We start from the raw sequence: 16948 nt of genomic DNA, 5'->3' as shown, positions 1-16948 counted from the left end.
AAATTTAAGAAATTCAACTTTTCCTTAAAACAGGTGGAGGGCAGTGGAAGAGTGGAAAATTAATACAAAACGCTCTTCCATTCTGCTACAGAGCTTAAGAATACTAAGCACTTCATAGGTAAGTTGGTTGGATTATGGGAAGAGACGGTAGGAAGATTAGCTGTGTTAATGATGACTGCTCACTTCAGATGTAAAGGGGGACATCAAGCAAAATTAAAAAGGGCTTTGACATACAGACTAATCTTCCAGGCCTTCAGGGCTTCTGGAACATATCTAGAAAAAAAGCAGCTTAAAAAAATTTCTCAGGTATCAAAGAAAAACTCTGAACCTCCAATAACAGAGAACAGAAAATCGGAAGATGAAGGTATTGTCCTCTGACTAGCTGGTTCCTTATGTGGAAGAAAAGGCATTTTCTGCTGACTACTTATGTCTACAAAAGGATGTCCAGGCTTTTCTCACAAAAATTCAGAAACAATGGAGAACTGGATAGAGACAAGGGTAAATATTCAAAAAAGGGGGAGGAGATCAGGAACAGATCAGAGGGGACCCAGGGACTCTGGGCAGCCCTCATTAAATGTAGAGAAGTTCATGAAAAAGATCATTTTTCTCTTCAAAAAGCGACCTCATTGCCAGAGAGGGGATGGAAGTGAGGAAAAGGGAACACTGACCCTGCCTCAGTGAGTGTGTGCTCAGCCCTCCCTCATGCATAAGTGTCTGCATATGAGCAGGGGTGAGGGGGAGGAGGAGTCACTGGCACTGGGTGTCACTTCTGCACTGAGGTGAAGAATCAGATATGCCTCCTGGACTCCGGCCACAGGCAGAGGCAGCTGAGGCTGGCAAATGAAAAAGCAACAAGATGAAAGGAGCCTGGGTCTCCCCAAACAAAGCAGTTTCTACTCTGCTCATGCTGTAATAAAAGCCACTAGTCAGTTAAGACCCATCCACTTTGCAACCTTCCAACCAGCTCCTCATTCTTAGATACAAATGTCAAGCTAGGAATCACCAGGCTGTGGGGATGGGAGCTTCCAATGTGAAAAATAGAAACTAATACAAATTGAAGGGGGACCAAGAAGTAACAAAGACAATGCAACAATTAGAGAAATTTTCAAACTCAAGATTCTTGAAGTTGGAAATCTAACAGAAATGACAATAAAATGTAAAAATAAAATAAGGGAGAAAAACCCTGAGAAAATTCGACTTCAAGAAGTCCAATATCCAGTCAATAACTTTCAAGAAAACAGGGGAAAAAAATGGAGATAAGAAAGTCATTATGGAAATAATACTAAAAAAAGTTGTCCTCCAACGTGAAGAAAGTGCCCAGATAGACAGAGCACACAAAGTATGCGATGAGAAGGATGAAATAATATCTGCCACATCATGACCTTTTAGGGGACTAAAGAGAGAAAGATGAACCCAAAAGCTGCCAGAGGAAAAAAAACTAGCCACACACAAAAGGAACTAACAGTAGAATAGCAACAGACTTTTGAAAAGCTACACACCATCTTAGAAGACAGTCGAAAAAAGCCTTTAAAAGTCTGAGGAAAAATTAAAATCAACAACCAGGCAAGCCAGTAATTAAGTATAAAAATAAAAAAGGAAATATTCAAACATGTCAAACAAATGTATTTTAAAATTATCTCTGTGACTCTCTTGGAAATTACCTGAGGATATGATCCTCAAAAGGATGAAACAGACCAGAAAGAGACCAACTTGGGGTCCAAAACACAATGAATCCAACGCAAGAGAGGAAAGGGGAATTCTCAGGATGGTGGCAAACAAAACTCCCAGGGAATTGCTACACGGAAGCCCAGGGAAGGATGGGTCTAGGATGGAACCAGAGACAGAAGCTCCAGGAGGGAGGCCCCAGGGGATAGGAGTGGGAGAAATGAAATAATGGATTTTATACATTTGACAAAGTATAAAATAAGTCTTTACAGTTCATTGTAGATCTGGAGAGGAATTAATCAGCATACAGAACACCAAGGAAAACAAAATATTAGTAATAATTCACCACAGGAAAAATTTTAAGTTACCAAATAAACAATTATTTATACTACTTAATTCAGCAGTAAGCAATATTTTTACAGTCATAATAATGTAACTGTGGACCATGGTTTTACGTATTAGAATTGCTGAGGTTTCAAAGATCTGAAAGCGGCTTCCCCTAGACAAAGGGATTGATGGGGTCGGGTAGACAGATGGGGCAAGGGACCACTGATGTACTTGATTAGAAAAAGTTGAATAATGCCCAAAGATATGTATGTATATACAAAGCAGTGAAAATTCAGTTTAAAAACATACTAATAAGTAACATACCCATTGTAGGACACATTAATAGAAAGAAAGTTGTTCAATTAACTTATTTGGAGACCTCTTGATACTTGCCAAAAAATACTTATAAGGAACAAATCATAAAAATGTTCCAGATAACATTAAAATAGATGTTCGTAGTCACCACCAAAAGAAATAATACAGTATATTTTAACCTTGGCTTGAAAACCATTAAAGAAAAATCTTCCAAAAAAAAGAGAAACTTTCCATACTGAAATTATCAACTACAAACTACCAGACCATGTGAAGGTATGGAGTTACAGTCATCTTACCTAGAGGATGAGGAGTTGGGGAAATGTGTAATCGCAAAAGCAGACATTTAAGAATCTGCCCCCCAACACGGAGTATGTTACCTTTCCCTCCAATGTGTAGTTAGTTCAATAAATGATTCTAAGTAAAATTAACTGAGGAAACTATTAGAATAAAATTACATGTATAAAATTACATGTACGACAGCCACAAATGGAGCAAAATAGGATCCCGAAAAATGACAACACTAGAAAGAGTAAACTTCCACCTATCAAACCAAAACAATGCGTACAGAAATATCAGCTGAAGAACAGAAAAATCCTGGGACCTCAGAATCCTTCAGAAATGAACTATTACGGAACAGTAATATTCTGGAACATGCGAACAGAAAAGAGAACAGAAAGTCTAGATCCTTCTTAGTGTCATGTATCTTTAAAACATTTTAAGTAAAACTTTTTATGAAATATAAATACCACTCACTCTGGAAATGGAATAAACACTTTTTTCTTCATTATGCAGAATCTTTAAACAAAAATTAACTAAAGCTGCAGACAATTTAATTGCTGTGGAAAGAACACTTAAAATGTATTCTCAAAGACAGTAGAGCACACATTTTGGAGGCACTGTTGGTACTCAAAATCCCTACTCTGCCAATGACCTCGTCAAAGTTATTTAATATCCTTGTGTCTCAGTTTCCTCATCTATAAAGTGGTTTACCTATCTCATGGAGTAACCATATGGATTAAATGAATTTCTGACTGCAAAGAGTTTAGACTAGAGCCTCGCACATAAGCGTTATACATGTACTGAATTTCTCCAATCAAAAACAGTCTTCAGTGAAGATTGGAATCTGCAGAAGGAAAGCTTCAGAATGAGTCCACTGGAAAAACACTTGCTAAATCGGTAAATGCTAGTAAAGCTTATATGATAGATAATATATTTCTATTGTGCCTTTCACACATGGTAACCATAAGCTAAGTTTTTCTTTCAATATTTTATTAATTATCAATTCATGTATTCAACCAAAAAATATTTTGGAAGGCAAGCATTCCTCTGGGTCCTTTGCAAACACTACCTTATTCCATTCTCACACAGAAGAGAGTCTCTTAAACTCATTTAGGTGTTCTCCCCTCTACTCAATCACTTCTTTAAAAATCTTCTATACTCTTCCATTTTAGTTAACCTAATAAAACACCGCACCTCCCTTTTACAACCCTAAAAGACATCTGTTACTTTATATTTTCTTTTACATCTAAAGGCAAACCAAAGAACTGGCAGTCACTCTGAGTTCTGCTCACATCATTTATTCAAACTATATAAAAACTCAACCTTAACAGATTCCACCCACAATTTAGAGCTTCTATACAGCTTTTTTTGGTCTTCTAGCCTTAACCATGACAGCCTAAGTTTGCCAGACATCTAAGGAAAGCACCTAACATGGAAGGTAAAGAAGATGTTTAAAAAAACAAGTGAGGCCAGGCGCGGTGGCTCACGCCTGAATCCCGGCACTTTGGGAGGCTGAGGCAGGCAGATCACCAGGTCAAGAGATCAAGACAATCCTGGCCAACATGGTGAAAGCCCCTCTCAACTAAAAAATACAAAAATTGGCTAGGTGTGGTGGCACATGCCAGTAGTCCCAGCTACTTGGGAGGCTGAGGCAAGAGAAAATTGCTTGAACCCAGAAGCGGAGGTTGCAGTGAGCCAAGATCATGCCATTGCACTCCTGCCTGGTAACAGAGTGAGACTATGGCTGAAACACACACACACACACACACAAGCTAGAAGATGCCAAGGTTATTCCGGGAGGGTAAAAACATCATTAATACCCTCAGAGGGAAAATTTATTGAATCCATGAAACAAAAATAAAATACTATTTTTTAAAAAGGAATGTTTATAGAACAAACAAAACTTCTTGGAAACTAAAAGCATGATAATGAAAAATAGAAACTCAGCAGAAGGTAGGAAAAAATAAGGCTGATAAAATGTTCTAGAATATAGAATAAAGCCAAATAAATTAAAAATGGGTTGGGGGGAAGAAAATTAGAGGACGGGAACTATGAACATCCAAACAATAAAAGTTCTGAATCAGAAAACAAAGGGAATAAAGTAAGTAAAGAAATAATTCAAGAAAATTCCCAGAAATCAAAACATGACTAAAACAACCCATCAAGTGTCCAAGAGAACACAAGAAAGCAGATCTACACTGAGACATAATGCTCTGAAATTTCAGAACCATAGAGACAAAGAAGATATTCCACAATCTTCCAGAGAGAGGAAGGGGAAGCACAGGTCACATACAAAGGTTTAGAAATCTGAATAACTTAGGAACATCTGAATAGCACTGTCTGCAGCAATCAACATTCTTTTTTTTTCTTCTTCTTGAGACAGAGTCTCACTCTGTTGTCCAGGCTGGAGTGCAGTGGTGCAATCTCGGCTTACTGCAAGCTCCGCCTCCCGGGTTCACGCCATTCTCCTGCCTCAGTCTCCCAAGTAGCTGGGACTACAGGCGCCCACCACCATGCTCTGCTAATTTTTTTGTATTTTTTAGTAGAGACGGTGTTTCACCGTGTTAGCCAAGATGGTCTCGATTTCCTGACCTCGTGATCCGCTCACCTCAGCCTCCAAAAGTGCTGGGATTACAGGTGTGAGCCACCGCGCCCAGCCAGCAACCAACAATGTTTTCAAGTCTAGAGTTCAATATTTGGCCATGCAGTGAACCAAATATGGAAGCAAATAAAGACATTTTCAAATATGCAAACTTTCCTAAATGTTTACTTCCCAGCTATCTACTCTCAAGACCTACTTACTAGAAGATGAGGTCTACCAAAGTGAGAAAATAAACCAAGAAAGAGGAACAAACAGGACAAGGGCACAGGAGATCCAACAAGGGAGAGTAGTCAAGGAAATCCCAATGGGATGGCAAAGGAAAATGCCAAGAGGACAGATGTACACAAACCATGGAAGGTGGCCAATCCAGAACCAAGTACTGACTCATGCCCAAAATCTCCACATTTTATTTGTGTGAGCCTGGACCAGATTCTCATCTGTATTTTATCTTGGCTCCACATGCTTTACTGCTGGCATCAGTTAAAGACACTTATGTCACTCACAGAAGTTGTTCTGCTTTGATATGCGCCAGAGCCAGGGTAAACAGTGGGGAATTTAGAAAGAGGGAACAGCTCTTCCCCTCATGATATTTCTGCTGGATATTCAGTACCTGGCCACTACATTTCTGCCAGATGTCCCTACCGACTGAGTCCCACATTTATCCCAGGACTAGCTCATGACCTTGCCTACTGATGTCCTGAGGAATCACGCTCCTGGTTGAAAATGTATATGGGATTTCTCAGGCCTGGTCATATGCAAGGCTTTGCCTGGCAGGTATCACAGGGAAAAGATGCCCTTCACACACCAGGCTTGGTGCAGAGCCACTGTACTGTATTCTCTCAGGGGAGTTGCAGTCAACGACTCAGCCACTTCTGAGAGATAAACCTCTTCTTATATTTGCCTTCCTAGCCCACGCACCTTTATTTCCTGGTCCCATTCTCTGCTGAGGCCTGGTGGAGAGGGGCTCCTTAAAGTGGCTGTTCCCCACTCTGACTCAGACTCTGCTCTCTTTGGCTCTGAGCCCTTCTCCTTTGCCCCACCACCTCAAGAACCATAAACTGCAGGAGCCTTTTGCTCCCTTTTGATGAGGGTGAGATATCCTGGTCCTCACATCCTACTTACACCATTACAGTAAATGATTAAAGGCTTAACTCTCACTTTTGGCCTGTCCCTTTAACCAGCCACTCCCATACCTGACAGCTCAGCTCCCTCTCATAGCTCAGCTGAGCTCCTGAGGGCCTCAGAAAGTTCCCTCAGGGAACCTAAAGACCATGACTCAGAAACTCTCTTCTTCTGGGAACTTTCATCTAACAATGGCAATAGTGTTCTCTCCTTTAAGCAGCTAGGTTTGTGCTTGATACTCAGGTTTTCAAAACTAAATACACCTTATTTAAGGATATGCACATGAGTGGCACAATCATAAAGAAAAACAAGGAAAACATTGGTCCAAAAGTTAGGATGCCATTTCCTCTGAGGGTTGAGGGAAGGAAAGAGAATGCATTAAGAAGGAATGCTAAGAGTATGAAAGCTCTGATAATTTATTTATTTTTTTAATCTGTGTCATGGGTACATAAGTGTTCATTTTACTCATCTTTAAAAATGTATATAAAGATTTTACACGATTCCATAGTCATAACATTTTACACATAAAAAAGTATTTTTTTACTGGTTATTTATTTACTGGGTCATAGATAATACACTCATATGATAGCAATGCATAAAATAAAGTAAGAAATTTCACACAACTGTTTCTTATAAGATCCTCAATACAAACTGAAGGAATAATTTAAAAGTAAAGTTTCAGTGAAAGTATTGCATGGGGTACAATAAACAAAGGTCCAAGTAGGCAGCAGTGACTGGGCAGCTATCAGTCAACAATGAGACACTCCACAGGGGCACTGTTCTGTCTGCCCCAGGATGACTCATCAGCCACACTCACTGCCCACTGTTTTCTCCAGAAGACCTCCTCAGATGGCGCTTGATCTAGAAAGGAATCACAGGCTGAAGAGTCTAAAAACCTAATGGGGTATTCTGGGGGCAACCTCGCATAGGATACTGAACGGAAAAGAACTCAAAGATTCTAACATATGATCTAAAAATCAACTTAAGTACTTTTATAATTCGACCATATTTCACTTATCTTAGGCAAAGGAATTTCTGTCTATCCTTCAGCTCCAGTTTTAAGGAGAGTAGTAGGAACTCTGAAGACAGAGGCAGCAGTAATCAGGGAAGAATGCTACAAAGAAAATGAAGCTCAAAAAGACAGCACCAGAGTCCTTTCTGGCCAGCCATAGCCCTGGTCTGTGAAAACCCTGGGTGGTTTCATGTATCATTTCACCATCCTGAGATTCAAAACAAATCAAGCAATCAAAGGCAGGGCTGCTAAGTAAGCAGCTGCACAAGCGGGTAGTGGGAGAAGTGAATGGGACCAGGGCCTCACTGCTGGGGAGAGGAGGAAGGGGTGGGAGACTAGATGGGGATAGCAAGGGGACCCAAGGAAAGTCCAATTAAAAAGTTTTGTTGGCTGGGCGTGGTGGCTCACGCCTGTAATCCCAGCATTTTGGGAGGCCGAGGTGGGTGGATCATCTGAGGTCAGGAGTTTGAGACCAGCCTGACCAAAATGGTAAAACCCCGTCTCCACTAAAAAAAAAAAATACGAAAATTAGCTGGCTGTGACGGTGCACCCCTGTAATCCCAGATACTCAGGAGGCTCAGACAAGAGAACTGCTTGAACCCAGGAGGCGGAAAATTCAGTGGGCCGAGATTGCACCATCGCACTCCAGCCTGGGCAACAGAGTGAGACTTTGTCTCAAAAAAAAAAAAAAAAAAAAGAAAAGAAAAAGAAAAAGGTTTGTCTTAATTTTGTCATGTGAGAGAGAAGGTAAGGGATAAACACATTCTGAGGTGGATGGGAAGGAAGCAAGAAAGCAAGCCTGAAGGACAGCGACGGGCAAAGAAGAACTGGCAGCCAGTAGGAATAAATCTAACACCCACAAAGGAATAAGCCTTAAACAAAGGCACTTTTTTCAATGATCCTCTGATTCCACCAGGCCTCTGTATCCCAGTATTGTACTCCCTCTTTTATTTCAGCTAGTCAGAGTATTTCTGGCACCCTTTTCCAAAGAGAAAGAAAAAAAACTCCTCCTTAGAAACTCTGTTATTGTTTGCACTCATCCTTACATAGCAGTAAAATTTATAATAAACTTTATATACATATGCATTTTTCCAGAGAACTGTTAAACATATACACATATTTAACAGCTTAATATACTATCCAATCTATTCTTCCTCAACAATGCACCATAACCGAACTAACCCCGAACTCCAAAATATTACTAAAATCACACTAAAGGGCAAAGAATAAAAGCTTTAGTATCACCTGCTTGATATCTGCCTTAGAGTCCAACAACAAAAGTTTTTTCTATTTATAAATAAGGGAACCTTAAGCATATATAAATTTCCTCCAGAAGAAACTATGGGGAAAGTTCTAACTGCCCAACAACCAATGCTTCTTCTTACTGGCAGAACAGAGATTTCCACACACTGGGTTTTAAGAAACTGGCCTTCAGAAACTGTTAGTCTGTGGCTAAGAAATATCAGGGTATCTTATGAAATAAATAACGGTAAGTATAAATCAATACAGCTTCAAAAAATAATTAACAATGAGTATTTTAAAAAAAAAACCTAAAATACTGAGAATTCCAGAAAAAGAATTATACCATGAGTAGGCTGTGTTTGCAAAACAGATCTCACTTCATCTCCTCAAGTTAGAACTTGGCAGTCTGGCTCCATTCACCATTTGGCTGTTTTCTATTTTTCCTTCTTCCATTTCTGGTGAAATGGACTGGCTTACCTGGCTTCTAAACACTTATATGTATATTATTTCAAAACAAATATACTTCTGAATTTAAAATGTCACAGTCAATCTGCCTGCAAATTTCTAACCTGCTAGACAAATCTCAACTTTTATTTCTCAGTATATAATACAATTTATTTTTTTAATCCTAAAAACAACTTTAGATATCTTCCTTTTTATTTTTAACCCATATTTTAAGAAGTCTGCAGCTTTATCCCTCTCATAAAATTACAAGGGTGACTAACCATCAAGAAAGAAAACATTAAGAACTAACTAGTAATCTGAAACCTCTAAATGTACTTCAGATCAAAAAACATACAAAAATGCAATGAAAAACACTGACAGAAAAGAAGTGATAAGAGTCTCTATTCAAAATAATATACCTCAGGATCAACTGTGGCAAGAACCTTCAGTTTAGGATGCCTTTGAATAGAGCTAAAGAGATGGTTCCGGGTTAAGAAAAAGCCCACAAACAGCAAAAGGAAATCTGGAAAAATAAAAACATGTGCTGCTAGTACAGACCACCATGGGATCCAAGAGTTGGGTAACACAGAAGGGGCCAGCTAAAGCACAAAGCAGTCAAGTGGGTGGAGCTGAAACAAGTGACAGCCATTGACATTGGAAGAAGAACCAGAGACAGTCATCTAGAAAGACGCAAATGCTCTAAGGTAAAAGCTGCTCCCTCATGCCACCATAAGCAGTAGTCTACAGACTTTTTTACACCAAAAGTACAGTAAGAAGACTTTACACAACTTAGCACACACACACATGTGTGTGTGTGCATCTGTGTGTATATATATATATAGCAAATGGAAGTTTCTCTAAATAGTATCTATCCTTATTAGTGTGACAGATATTATCTACTTTGTAGTTTTTTTTTTTTTTCATCTAAAATGAAATGGGCTCAACCCACTGAATCAATTGTAAAACTCTCTAATAAGTGATGCCCTGCAATTTGACAAACGCCGTGCTGAAGTAGTCACTGCTTGACTTTGAGGACTGGGGAAAGTCAAGCGTTCCATGAGATCACACTTCAGCTTGAATCCTGTTTTCATATTGGTCAATTTTTGTATTTATTTCACTTGCTTTGGAATAGGTTTCAACCCAGTCAGTTACCCAGGCCTTTCATCATCCAGCACAACCACTGTTCTCATCTGAATCCTCCACAACACTCCCTGAAGAACATGCATCCCAGCAAAACTGATCTGCTTATTACCTGCTTTCCACACACTAGATTTTGGCCTTTGCCTCTCCCTGGTATGCTTTTATGTTCATGGTTTATTTCCACCTATCCAAATACCTCTGACTCTACAAGGTCACACTGAAGTAGCCCCTCCATGCAGAACAAATTCCTTCTGCCTCTGGAGTTCTAAGCACTCTATCCTTCCTTCCTGTCTATCTTCCATTCACACACACCCTGTCACACTCCCATGTTCTCAGAGCCCAAACAGCCTTAAGAATCTACTTGGTATGAACTGTATGTGTTGACTGAACAACTGAATATGCATCTCTTACATAGACAGAAAACTGCCTACCAGGCAGCACAGGGGTTAAAGACTGAGAAAGGTCAGGTCAGGGCCAAAACCACCAAAAACCCCTCAACCGAAACCAGAAACTTCTATTCTCTTCAGTAGATGTTGTGCCTTCTGCCTTTGAAAAAACAGTTATAACAAGCATCACAAGAAAATATGAATGCTTTAACAATTGTTTACGAGTTCTTCTTTCAATTAAAAAAGTAGCCAGGCAAGGTGGCACACATTTGTAGTTCCAGCTACTTGGGAGGCTGAAGCAGGAGGATTGCTTGAAGCCAGTGGTTTGATGCCCTAGTGCACTGTGACCACATCTGTGAATAGTCACTGGACTCTAGCCTGGGCAACAATATAGCAAGACCCCATATTTTTTTTTAAAAAAAAGGTAGCATAAGTGAAGATTAGCAGTTTAGCAAACATGCCATGTTTCATATTCTAACTTCTCTTATTTAAAATCTAGTCTCCCAAATGTAATAAAGCTACCCATAGACAGATGGGCAGTACTTAGCAAAATGAATAGACACCACCAAGTTTCTCTCCCTCTGGCTCATTACGATGCAAGCACACAGGCCCACTTTCCCTCAAGTCAGCCCCCTTTTCTCATTACCATAGTCTTTTGGTTTAACTTACTTCCCTGTGTCTTGTTTCAAAAACAAAATCTTTCACATCATCTTTTAATTATGCATTTTTATTTTTGTCTCCCCAATTAAACAATAATTTTCTTAGACCTAAGTCAGAAATATTAACATCAAAGTATCTTAAATCTACATGCAAATATATTTTACATTGATCTTCTAACAGCTTCCTCGTTTGACAAATGCTTATCAAGTAGCTGCTAGATACTCAAACGGTGGGCTAGAAACTCAACAGATCTTTGAGGTACTAAACTGAAAATGCCACACTTCCAAAGGAAAGGAGATAATGGGATAATAGCAAATTCAAACTCATTATCCCGAATTGAAAATCACATACAATTCTTGTAATTCTGTACTACAAAGAATCAATAAGCAGCAAGGAAGAAAATTCTAAAGATAATCTCAAGGTAAAATACTTCAAACATATACAGTATAATAAATTGGCAAAAAAATAAGAAAGAAGAAAAGTAAACATAAAAAGCCTTAAAAAAGTAGTCTTTTAGTTTTGGGAATGCTGCTCAACTACAAACTAAATCAAGTCAGATATTAAATACTCTACAGAAGATACTTCTAAATATTACATAGAAAATACTTCTATTTTAACGTTAGTAAAGAGCTATTAATATCATTTGATAATGAGTGGTCTTTTCCCTTATATATTATGCAAATAATATATACTGGAAGGAGCAGAAACAATCTACAGCCATTGACATTGGAAGAAGAACTGGAGTCAGTCATCTGGAAAGACGCAAATGCTCTAAGGTAAAAGCTGCTCCCTCATGCCACCATAAGCAGTAGTCTACAGACTTTTTTACACCAAAAGTACAGTAAGAAGACTTTACACAACTTAGCACACACACACATGTGTGTGTGTGCATCTGTGTGTATATATATATATAGCAAATGGAAGTTTCTCTAAATAGTATCTATCCTTATTAGTGTGACAGATATTATCTCTTTGTAGTTTTTTTTTTTTTCATCTAAAATGAAATGGGCTCAACCCACTGAATCAATTGTAAAACTCTCTAATAAGTGATGCCCTGCAATTTGACAAACGCCGTGCTGAAGTAGTCACTGCTTGACTTTGAGGACTGGGGAAAGTCAAGCGTTCCATGAGATCATACTTCAGCTTGAATCCTGTTTTCATATTGGTCAATTTTTGTATTTATTTCACTTGCTTTGGAATAGGTTTCAACCCAGTCAGTTACCCAGGCCTTTCATCATCCAGCACAACCACTGTTCTCATCTGAATCCTCCACAACACTCCCTGAAGAACATGCATCCCAGCAAAACTGATCTGCTTATTACCTGCTTTCCACACACTAGATTTTGGCCTTTGCCTCTCCCTGGTATGCTTTTATGTTCATGGTTTATTTCCACCTATCCAAATACCTCTGACTCTACAAGGTCACACTGAAGTAGCCCCTCCATGCAGAACAAATTCCTTCTGCCTCTGGAGTTCTAAGCACTCTATCCTTCCTTCCTGTCTATCTTCCATTCACACACACCCTGTCACACTCCCATGTTCTCAGAGCCCAAACAGCCTTAAGAATCTACTTGGTATGAACTGTATGTGTTGACTGAACAACTGAATATGCATCTCTTACATAGACAGAAAACTGCCTACCAGGCAGCACAGGGGTTAAAGACTGAGAAAGGTCAGGTCAGGGCCAAAACCACCAAAAACCCCTCAACCGAAACCAGAAACTTCTATTCTCTTCAGTAGATGTTGTGCCTTCTGCCTTTGAAAAAACAGTTATAACAAGCATCACAAGAAAATATGAATGCTTTAACAATTGTTTACGAGTTCTTCTTTCAATTAAAAAAGTAGCCAGGCAAGGTGGCACACATTTGTAGTTCCAGCTACTTGGGAGGCTGAAGCAGGAGGATTGCTTGAAGCCAGTGGTTTGATGCCCTAGTGCACTGTGACCACATCTGTGAATAGTCACTGGACTCTAGCCTGGGCAACAATATAGCAAGACCCCATATTTTTTTTTAAAAAAAAGGTAGCATAAGTGAAGATTAGCAGTTTAGCAAACATGCCATGTTTCATATTCTAACTTCTCTTATTTAAAATCTAGTCTCCCAAATGTAATAAAGCTACCCATAGACAGATGGGCAGTACTTAGCAAAATGAATAGACACCACCAAGTTTCTCTCCCTCTGGCTCATTACGATGCAAGCACACAGGCCCACTTTCCCTCAAGTCAGCCCCCTTTTCTCATTACCATAGTCTTTTGGTTTAACTTACTTCCCTGTGTCTTGTTTCAAAAACAAAATCTTTCACATCATCTTTTAATTATGCATTTTTATTTTTGTCTCCCCAATTAAACAATAATTTTCTTAGACCTAAGTCAGAAATATTAACATCAAAGTATCTTAAATCTACATGCAAATATATTTTACATTGATCTTCTAACAGCTTCCTCGTTTGACAAATGCTTATCAAGTAGCTGCTAGATACTCAAACGGTGGGCTAGAAACTCAACAGATCTTTGAGGTACTAAACTGAAAATGCCACACTTCCAAAGGAAAGGAGATAATGGGATAATAGCAAATTCAAACTCATTATCCCGAATTGAAAATCACATACAATTCTTGTAACTCTGTACTACAAAGAATCAATAAGCAGCAAGGAAGAAAATTCTAAAGATAATCTCAAGGTAAAATACTTCAAACATATACAGTATAATAAATTGGCAAAAAAATAAGAAAGAAGAAAAGTAAACATAAAAAGCCTTAAAAAAGTAGTCTTTTAGTTTTGGGAATGCTGCTCAACTACAAACTAAATCAAGTCAGATATTAAATACTCTACAGAAGATACTTCTAAATATTACATAGAAAATACTTCTATTTTAACGTTAGTAAAGAGCTATTAATATCATTTGATAATGAGTGGTCTTTTCCCTTATATATTATGCAAATAATGTATACTGGAAGGAGCTGAAACAATCTACAGCCATTGACATTGGAAGAAGAACGGAGTCAGCCATCTGGAAAGACCCAAATGCTCTAAGGTAAACGCTGCTCCCTCATGCTACCTTAAGCAGTAGTCTACAGACTTTTTTTTACACCAAAACTATAGTAAGAAGTCAGACTTCACACATCTCAGCACACACACATATACACATACATACAGCAAATGGTTCTATAACCATATATGGAATATATATTGTTTATACCCAAATGCCTATGAATATTTAAAATTTAGGCACTGTGGCTCATGCCTGTAATCTCAGTACTTTGGGAGGCTGAGATGTGCAGATCACTCAAACTCAGGAAGTTGAGACTAGTCTGGGCAACATAGTGAAACCCTGTCTCTACAAAAAATACAAAAAATTAGCAGAGTTTGGTGGTGTGCACCTACAGTCCCAGCTACTCAGGAGGCTGAAGTGGGAGGATCGCTTGAACCCAGAAGGCAGAGGTTGTAGTGAGCACAGATCACACTACTGCACTCCAGCCTGGGTGACAGAGACCCTGTCTCAAAAAAAAAAATAATTAAATTTATCAAGTATTCCCAACTCTATTTACACCTCTAAAACTATCTTAAGTGTGATGGGCCATGGCAGTGGTGAAATCATGCAAATAATGAATGATTTTATGATAATAAGATATTTTAGGATATTTTCATAAAACTGAACTATAAATTAATCAGTGATTAACTATTAAGTAATCAACTATTTTATTTTAGTATATCTTATAAACACATAGTAAAATATTATCTTACCTTAAATATGTGCCATATATGAAGAATAATGCCATCATTAGTCCATTTAAAATAAAAATTACAGCAACATAAAAGCAAGCAGGATCTCCCAATCCTTTAAAAATAAACAAAACATACGTTCTAACCACATTAACCCAAATTACCTTATGTGTCTAGCAATTTATATTAAATTGTGTTCATTTTGAAAATGGTGGCCAGATATATTAAATAGTTGCCTTGGTTCCCACATGAAAACATAACACTACTGCAGAACATAAATGCGATCAGGGTAATGAGCAATGGTGATTTTAAAACAGGGCTGCAAATTCACAGATATGCCTCCTCAGGAGGTATGGGGTCTATAGCCCCCATTTTTGAGTTTCATTGGTCTTGTGACTCTTTCAATGGAGTATGGCAGAACAACACTGTGTGACTTCTGAGGCTAGGTCATAAGAGGCCAAGCAGTGTCCAGCTTGGAGCCTTCAGCTGCCATAGGAAAAGCCTTACTACAACTCTGAGGTACTTTGCTATCAAAAAGCCCAAGTCACCCAGAAAGGCCACAGGTAGGTGTCCCAGCTGACAATTCCAGCTGAGCTCAGCCTCACAGTCCTCCACGCCCAGGAGTCAAAATGTGAGCAATGCAGCCTCTCAAGTTAATTCCAGTCTTCCCAGACATTTGCGTCTTACTAGCAGAGGTCCCTGAAATCATGGAGATAAACCAGCCCTGCTAAAGCCTACCCAAATTCTGGACCTGCAGAATCCATATGCATAATAAAATGGGTGTTGTTTACACCACTAAGTTTACAGTGTAAGCTTATTATGCTGGATAAGTTTATTATGTTACAACAGATAACTGGACAATATCACAGAAAGAAACTTACCTTCACAGCTTTCAATAGGACTGAGTCCTTCTCCTCTGGTAACCGTCCAACATATCTTGGTCTGAATACCAATCAAGTCCATTATTTTGGTATAAATCCGGTACCAGCTGGCCAAAATTACCTTTTTTTTAAAAAAAAAAAAAAGGAGGCATCTTAAGAAAATATACTAAACAATTTTCATTACTAGAATACTTTTGAGATATTCTGACAATTATCATATTTTCCCTTTCTATACCATCCACTTGGCTCCCTTTAAATGTAGTAAAATGAGGCTCAGAATCTCCTAGGCAGATTCTTCACTGGTCAGTTTTCAATTGTTCATCCATGGTTAAGGACAAAGTATGGGCCAAAAAAAGCGCCAAATTTATGATTTTCAAAAACTATACAACTCTACTAAGAGACACAAAAGAGGATTTGCACAAGTAAAAGATACTGGGTCTACTGGAATAGACTGAATTGAATAATATGAATTCTCCCTCAAATTAATTCATAAACATAAAATAATTCTATTCAAAATTCCTAGTGTCTAAAATGTATCGAGAAAACTAAAGGGAATGTTTTAACAGATATTAAGTCTTACCACTTTCAATAATTAAAATAGTGTGACACTGGCACAAGAATGTCTAGACAGATCAATGTAGCCATGGTATAGGTGGTGGTAAGCCACCCCAGATTCCCTCTTCTGGGGTGAGGCACTCATTCCTCCAGCTGGTTGGAAGACTGGTAAGTGAGAGCTGAAAGCTGCATCCCTTCCAGGGAACTGCCTGTGGCTGAAGAAAGTAAATTCACTCAAGGTGACAACCTCTACCCAAGGGCAATCTGCATCCAATGACTGACTAGTCAATAGGGAAAGATATCAAGGTCAGGGGCCCTTCTCTCAAGGTAGGACAACTCTGTAAGGTCATCCCAGATCCAGAGCTGCCCAGGGACTGGATGAGGCTTTCACAGTGACTGCATCAAAGCTCTCCTCTTCCTCCTGCCTCATTCATCCCCCTTCAGCTGTTGACCCTAAGGACACTCCCTCAACTACTTCCTGCATGTAAATCTCCATCTCAAAGTCCACTTCCCACAACCTCAACCTAAGGCAATACTGAGCACAAAATCCAGAAACACATGCAAGCATGTATGTATAATAATTTTGCATATAAAGAAG

The 16948-nt window shown here is 38.8% G+C and overlaps 1 protein-coding gene across 1 annotated transcript in view; it reads right to left on the bottom strand.

Annotated features, from left to right (window-relative positions):
- The window catches only part of DPY19L1 (dpy-19-like 1 (C. elegans)), a 117932-nt gene that overhangs the window by 67588 nt on the left and 33396 nt on the right, over window positions 1-16948 (bottom strand). Inside the window, exons 5-6 of the mRNA XM_011973072.1 lie at window positions 15796-15916; window positions 14936-15029 (exon numbers count right to left, since the gene is read on the bottom strand). Of these exons, the coding sequence (XP_011828462.1) occupies window positions 14936-15029; window positions 15796-15916 (215 nt within the window). The remainder of the gene's footprint in view (window positions 1-14935; window positions 15030-15795; window positions 15917-16948) is intronic.

Source organism: Mandrillus leucophaeus, unplaced genomic scaffold (assembly GCF_000951045.1).
Source record: "Mandrillus leucophaeus isolate KB7577 unplaced genomic scaffold, Mleu.le_1.0 Scaffold100, whole genome shotgun sequence".
NCBI lineage: Eukaryota > Metazoa > Chordata > Mammalia > Primates > Cercopithecidae > Mandrillus > Mandrillus leucophaeus.
Note: the sequence above shows the minus strand (reverse complement) of the source record. Positions and strands in the feature narration are given on the sequence as shown.